The following is an 8,081-nucleotide window of genomic DNA, read 5'->3' on the forward strand; positions in this document are numbered from 1 at the left end:
TCTGGAGATATAAAGTGCTTTTTTTCTCTTGTAAGTCTCTTCGGATGAAGGCTTCTGTTAAATGAATAAATGTAATAGTAAATGTGAAAAGAAATGTGCAAAATGTTAAGTGTGAGTTGTCTTGGACAGCAGTCACTGTACAGAATATTTGACCGCAGCCTAAGATTTATGGAGGCGGTCAATATTGTACTACAGACTTTTATACAGAGCATCTCACTCACATCCTCCTACAGGAAATAAGGCACTCGCACACCTCTGTCAGAATCTTCGCTGATTTATACTGCTGATAGAGCAGCTCTACTGGGCCGTTCTTATCCAGTAGTTCAGACTCTCTCCATGGGATGTTAAAACTGTAGTCAAGAGCACACTCAGAATGGGGCGAAGCTGAACTGATTAACACATAAAGCCTAAGAGTTTATTTTATTTGAATGCAACACTCATAAAAAGGATGTCTTTATAGTAGAGGTGGGTCTTTGGTACCTCATTCCACTAAAATATGAGACTGAATGGCTCGGTTTTATGTGCCTCCGTAATTAGAAGGGAAATGTCTGTATACTTTCAGCCTATTGAACTCCAAGCCTTTAGAGAATTAGATGCAGGAAGCTGCAAGCAAAGCACAAGCTGTGTACCTTATAACTCTGTCCAAAATACATTATTTTAGCCTCTTTAAAATGTCAAAGTACAGTGTGCCCAGATGGTCCCTGCGATCCCGTCCATCTGGAAGAACCGAGGGTGTTTTGGGGGTTTTGTCGCCATTATCCACTTCTGAACGTGTTTAGGTCGCCATAGAGGTTGTTCCCCCTCTTCCTCGTGGATCTCCTGACGCTTTTAAACTGAGTCCGGCTCTAGCAGGACCATTAAGTGGATTAGTTTCACTCACTCAAAAGGGAGTTGGATCCTGCTGGCAAGCTCAGAGCCTGCTGTGTTTATTCAGGAGATGTATGTAAATAAATATATAACTGAAGAGCAAGACATTTTTTTTAAACCCCCCACCAGTCCTTCCTCCCTGACTTAATCTGGGGGGAAATGTGCATCGCTGTCACTCAGCGTTTGCCTGCACGGGGGAATCGAGCACAAAGAGAATGTCAATATTTTCTCCGCTAGATTAGGGATGTGTTAAAGTGGGATTTGATGACCTTAGCAAAAATCTGGGATGGAATTTCAAATACTTAGACCTAGGTGCAGGTGAAAAACTTCACCTCCTCATTTACACTGCTCATCTTCTGCCGTGTGTGCTTGCAGATCAGCTTTTAATATATTTATTTATTTATTTATTTATTTAAATTAAAAGAATGTTAAATACAATTTAGGTGTAGTTGATGTCTCTGACATTTAGATGATGAATCTTTTTAAAAAGAAACATTTAAAACGATATAGTGTTCCATAGTGTTTTTGTTCCTATTGAAGTCAAAGGTTACAGGTTTTCAACATTTTTCTAAATGTCTTGTCTCTGACATATTGATGATAAATCACAAAAAAATCACTTTTTTTTAAACAAATTCTTTAAAAAGAAACATTTAAAAGGATAGTTCATTTAAAAAATAAAATTTACTCCCTATTGAATCACTGTGGAACAAAGAGCAAACATGTAACTATTGACTTTCATAGAAGAACAAAAAATACTACAGAAGTCAATGGTTACAGGGTTTTAACATTTAACTATTCTTAAAACTAATTTAAAAAAAATTAAATTAAAAATTAAAGGGATAGTTCATCCTAAATGTTTCCCAGAGATGGGTTGCAGCCGGAAGGGCATCCTTTGCTTAAAACATGTGCTGGATAAGCTGGTGGTTCATCCCGCTGTGGCGACCCCAGATTAATAAAGGCACTAAGCCAAAAAGAAAACAAATAAACAAGTTCATCCTAAAATGAAAATTTACTCTCTGTTGAACAAAAATATATATGTTGAGGCAAGGGTGTAACCATTTATTTTCATATTGTTTTTGTTCCTACAATAGAAGTCAATGGTTACAGCTTTTCTACATTTTTCAAAATATCTTGTCTCTGATATTTTGATGATAAATCACAAAAAATTACTTTTTTAAAAAACAAATTCTTTAAAAAATGAAAATAAATAAATACATTTAAAAGGAATAGTTCATCCAAAAATGAAAGTTTACACATTGTTAAAGAAAAAAATATATTTTGAGGCCATTTATTTCCATTGTAGGAAAAAATATACTATGGAAGTTAATGGTTAATGAAAATGTACTCACTATGTACTCACTGTTGAGCAAAAAAGAAGATATTTTGAGGCAAACATGTAACCACTGACTTCCATAGTATTTTTGCTCCTTTTATGGAAGTCAATGGTTACATGTTTTTATCATTTTTCAAAATATGTTCATTTGTGTCCAACAGAAGAAAGAAACTCTAAGGATTGACACAAGTTAAGAGTGAGTAAATATGATGAAATTTAACTTTTTGGGTGAAATAAATTGCAGAAACGTTATATTTATTTGCATTGATCTTTATTGTTTATCAGTGTGTCAAAAATATGTTAGTTATGTAAGATTTAAACAAACAAGAGCATTTTATGGCCAAAACCTGACACATGTACAGTATGGTAACTGAACGTCTGAACAATGGGCCTGATTCAATAACCATTCTTATAAACAAATTTGATCTTAAACCTTACTTAATGCACTTTTCGCTAATGTTTTCTTTTCTGGAATTTGTTCTTAACTAAGAACAGAATCTACAGTCATATAGTTGAGTGGTAACAGTTTGTTCAAAACTATCAGTTATGGCAGTTTCGTTCATTGTAAGTCGATATATTTGTAGTTTTGAACATGATCTATTGTAGGTCTTTTAAAAATAATTTTAAATATATAAGTAAATTACACATTTATTAAAAACAATACAGTCCGTAGTCATGATTTAAAAACTTTTTCAGTGATTGATTAGTCTGTTTTGGCTCCATATATTCATATGCGTTTGTTATCAAAATGACATTTCTGTTGCTTTTCTGTTTACACCTGGTCACTTCATTTCATTTTCTTCTGATTGGATTCCTATTGTATCCAGTTGTGAAAAGCATAGGTGTAAATGCCCTATGAAACCCATTAAGATGGATATAAATCCACTTAAACCACTTCAAGAAGTGGTCTGGAATGCATTTCAGATGAAACTGGGCAGGTTAAAATGCATTTCAAAATACAGGTTTGAAGTTACATGTGTTTGTTACTTCCTCCCAAAATGTAAAAAAAAAAAAAAACTTGCGTTTTTTTTTGTTAGGCTATAGGACAGTCAAATGCAAAAGCACAAATACAGTTGTTCATTGAGTTTTATTTAATTTTTCAAATTTTTATTTAATTTCTTTTAAAATGAGTGTCAAATGAATATCAGATGGCAGCATTGACAACAGAAATGTTATAACTCTGTCAATGGAGAGCAAAAATATTGTATTTTTTGGTTAAAGGCACAGTGTTTTGTTTAGGATACACACAAATGAATGTAAACCTCTTTACAGTTTTGCACGCATCTGTACGACAAAAGTAGATTTAGCTTTCATTTAGCCTGCAATGACAGTAATCGCCCTTGTGCGCTTGTGATGATGTTTTGCTGAAACACGAGTGAAGGACAAAGCCTCCAGTAGCCTACAAACATTTGTAGCCTATGAAAGTAGCATATGAAACATTTGTATACCAAATAGGACGTATAGCTTGCATGTCTGTAAAAATTATAGTAACTTGAAAATGAAGGGCTTCAACATTCCTTGCACATCTACCTAAGATGGCATGCCCCTTTATGGGAATATTGCAGGGTGTTTTCTATGTAAATTTAAAAAACTGGCATGAAATTTTTATTTTAGAAAGTTTCTTAGGAACAAATGAAATTTCTAAAAAAAAAAATTAAAATAATAAATCCTGACATTTTCAGAATAATGTGCTGTGTATTAGCAGGCTTCTTTTAACACTTTCCAGGATTGCTGTATCTTTTTTTCTGTCCAGGTGATCTCATACAGCCTTTATAATATTCAGGTCTGCACCATGTGGAGGCCATTTCATGACTGTCTGTGTTTTTGTGCGTTTTTTTCTCCAAATAGGATTTCAGTGCATTTAGCGGATCATTATCATGCTGTAAATGAAATCTATTACCACAGAAGTACTGTCCAGAATAACATAATGGATTAAAACCTTTCTGTGTACTTTTTAACATTCACAGTTCATCAATTCAGACAATATCGCTAGCAACAATTGTACAAATGCAGCTCAAACCAGGAAACAGCAAGAAACAGCCTTGCAAGTTCATTCATTCTTGGAATTGAGAAACACCATTTGTCTACATGCCGAAATACACTAAGTTGCTGCCATGTGATTGGTGTACCTAATAAAGTTGCCGGTGAATCCAAGTACACCGTTGATCTAAATTTCAGTACAAAGTTATATAACAATTAATAAATAAAAATGTATAGTATAGTAAGCTTTGTCAGCCACCCCCCCACTCCTCCCAAATGAGACTACCTTTTTTGTACATTTGATACTATCTTTTACTATTTACATTTGTACTATAATATGTTTCTTTACGTCTTATCGTCCACCTGAAAAATTCTTTATGAAAAAAAAAATCTATAGAAACACTTCTCTTGTAATCCTCGAGCGACTTTAAAGGTCATACATTTTATCGATGGAAAAAAAACTGTTGAAGTCTGTGTCAGTCAGACAGATATGAGATGATGACTCAATGTTTTCTCTGTCTTGTTGTCAGAGTGTGTTTGGAGATGGGGAGAACACAAAGGTACGAGTGTCTGAACTGGAGGAGGAGGTGAGGACCCTGAAAAAGATCAATAAAGATCTGTATGAGTTCTCCACTCAGTTGCTCACCAAACCCAACTAGAAGAGATTGCTGCTGTGGAGCAACAATCATGGCAGTACAAACACCACGGAAGGAGTAAAATGCCTAAAATGTGACTTTGCATTGGACTGAAAATGGCAACATTTTTTACTTACGTTATTTTTATGTCCTGAGGGCAGGATTGTTCTCTCCATAGATCTTAACACCAGCTTATGCATGTGTGTTTATGAGGTGACATTTACTTTTTGTATTACTGTAGACTTATGAAATGTTTCTGAAGTTGAAGTATCTGTTTTGTAAAACAATTGGACCTGTACATTTAAAACAATTAATAGAAATAAAAAATATTCATTCACCCGAGTGAGTCTTCTTTGGCTTTCTAAACACTGTTCCAGACAGCATATCCAAGGCAGAGAACATTTGATGCATAATTTATGACTATACTAGAGAAAAACCTTTTATATATAAAGTTTGTTCATCCTTTCAAACCATTTACTGTAAATGTATCAATATACTGTGACAATACTGTTCACCGCATATATATATATATATATATATATATATATATATATATATATATATATATATATATATATATATATATATATACACACAAACAGTTGAAGGCAAAATATAAATTGAAATTGAAACTGCTGCTTAACAGAGCAAGGACGTTTTCACAAGAGAGGGACTTATTTATTTTAGTTTAGCTGGAATAAATTTTTATAATTTAATAATTGGAATAATATATTTTTTTACGTTCAGTGTTATTACCCCATAATAATTTTGTAAATATATATAGTTTTTTAATGGCTACAGAATATACCACTATTGCCTAATTAACAATAACTTGTCTAAAGTTAATCTAATTAACCTAGTTAAGCTCTTAAATGTCGCTTTAAGCTGAATACTAGTATCTTGCTAAACAACTACTAAAATGTTTATGTACTGTATTCATTGAAAATACTTTATTGAACATCACTTGGGAAATGTTTAAAAAAAAAATTCACAGCAGTACTAAACATTTTACCTTCATCTGTACACACAAATTTAGTCCAACCTTCATATAGGTAAACTTAATTATGATGATTATGAAAAAAAAGCATTGTTTTAAGATGATAATATAATAAATGCTGTGTTTTGATGTGTTTTGTTAAATGTAAGTTGCTCTTAATCATTCTCTTTTAATGGGGGACATTTGAGGGCACAACATGTATGGAAAAACAGTGCATCTGGAAAGTATTTATAATGCTTGACATATTTTTAATGTCACAGTCTTATTCCAAAATGGATTAAATTCATAAATTTCCTTAAAATTTGACACACAATACTCCATGACAATGTGAAAAAAAAGAATTTTTTTGAAATTGTAGCAAATTTATAAAAAATAAAAAAACAGAAATATGACATGTATGCAAGTATTCACAGCCTTTGCTCAATACTTTGTTGATGCACCTTTGGCAGCAATTACAGCCTCAAGTCTTTTTGAATATTATGCCACAAGCTTGGCACACCGGCCTTTGGGAATTTTTGCCCATTCCTCTATGCAGTACCTCACAAGCCCTATCAGGTTGGATGGGAGGTGACGATGTACAGCCATTTTCAGATCTCTCCAGAGATGTTCAACAGCGTTTAGGTTTGTGCTCTGGCTGGGCCACTCAAGGACATTCACCAAGTTGTTGTAAAGCAACCCCATTGATGTTTTGGCGGTGTGCTTTGGGTCATTGTCCTGCTGGAAGATGAACTGTCGCCCCAGTCTGAGGTCAAGAGCACTCTGAGGCAGGTTTTCATTCAGGATGTCTCTGTACATTGCTGCATTCATCTTTTCCTCTATCCTGACTAGTCTTGCAGTTCCTGCTGCTGAAAAACCTAGTCTTGTTGTTGATCCCAGCTGTAAGAGCAACAAATGATAACTTGAGTAATTGATCATTTGGAAAAGTGGCAAAAGTCTGTTGAACTGCATCCCAATCGTCACAAATACTGCAAAAGACCTATTTGAACCCAATTGGACCCAAGATTCTCACACAAATTAGTCAAGTTTGGTGAAGGAAAAATCATGGTTTTTGATTATATTCAGAATGGGGGCGTGGGAGAGATTTGCAGAGTGGATGGCAACATTAACAGCCTGAGATATCAAGACATTTGTGCTGCCCATTACATTACAAACCACAGGAGAGGGCAAATGTAGCCTCCACGTCAAAGTTCCTGAAAGAAAAGAAGGTCAAGATGCTCCAGAATTACTGTACTATACTGTACAATATTTCTGTTAAGTGAGTCTTAGCAAAGTGAGGCATTACTGTCCTAATTAAAAAGCCACTTCTGATACCAAATTATATATATATATATATATATATATATATATATATATATATATATATATATATATATATATATATATATATATATATATATATATATATATAATGAGTACAGAATTTATGCTTCATCTGATATTCAAAACATTTTTCTTAAATGTCAAAAATAAAACAGTATTTTTTACTTCAGAATGCAGGTTGCCTGTAAAAAAAAACTAAGAAACAATAACTGTCTAATTAAATCTATGTGATTGCTGTTCTGATCTTTGTTTTGATCTTCAGCTTTGCACTCTCTCCAGTCCTCCCACCAGTCACCAAATGGGTTTATTCGGGTAACTTACAGTACACATAATTGTGTCCATCCAGCAGCTGTCAGCCAATTTATTGTCTTGTAATTTGAACCTTCTCCAAAAGATCAGATTAGCAGTGTTCATTGCAGTGTACTTCAAATAACACTTTCCATCTCAATCTCTCCACATGTGTCTCCTTTCTACTTTACAGCGCGTTCTAAAACTTTATAAACACCTTTCCTCTAAGCATCGGCTTATTTTCCATCCCTTGTTACAGGAGAGTAAAGCTGCCCTCGCCGTGACCCTCACAGACGTCTCCGGGATTTAACATTCTCAGAGCGTCCACAGAATTTTAAAGAGCAAATATTCTAGCCTTTTAAAAAACTCAACTATATATATAAATAAATCAACAAGAAAAGAGTCATCAGCATTCCACCGGCATGCAGTTATGAATGCAGAGAACGCTTGATTTCTATCTAGTGAACTCATTTAGACCATGTGATGCAGATAAGACCCATCTGAGTATCATCTTCTTAGGATGGAGAGACGGAGAGTGAGGAAGCGGCGCTGATAACAATTACAACTACCTCTCAGCACTTCCTCTTTGAAGATTGTTCTACTTCAGCTGTTCCTTCTTGCAAGAGAGAGAAACAGTTCCCTGCACACACACACTCGCATA

The 8,081-nt window shown here is 34.2% G+C and overlaps 1 protein-coding gene across 1 annotated transcript in view; it reads left to right on the forward strand.

Annotated features, from left to right (window-relative positions):
* wdr18 (WD repeat domain 18) overlaps window positions 1-5,152 on the forward strand; it is a 147,498-nt gene extending 142,346 nt beyond the window's left edge. The window contains exon 10 of the mRNA NM_001005206.1: window positions 4,711-5,152. Within this exon, the coding sequence (NP_001005206.1) occupies window positions 4,711-4,839 (129 nt within the window). The 3' untranslated portion in view covers window positions 4,840-5,152. The remainder of the gene's footprint in view (window positions 1-4,710) is intronic.
* The last annotated feature ends 2,929 nt before the right edge of the window (window positions 5,153-8,081 follow it).

The sequence above is a fragment of the Danio rerio genome, chromosome 11 (assembly GCF_049306965.1).
Source record: "Danio rerio strain Tuebingen ecotype United States chromosome 11, GRCz12tu, whole genome shotgun sequence".
NCBI classification, from domain to species: domain Eukaryota; kingdom Metazoa; phylum Chordata; class Actinopteri; order Cypriniformes; family Danionidae; genus Danio; species Danio rerio.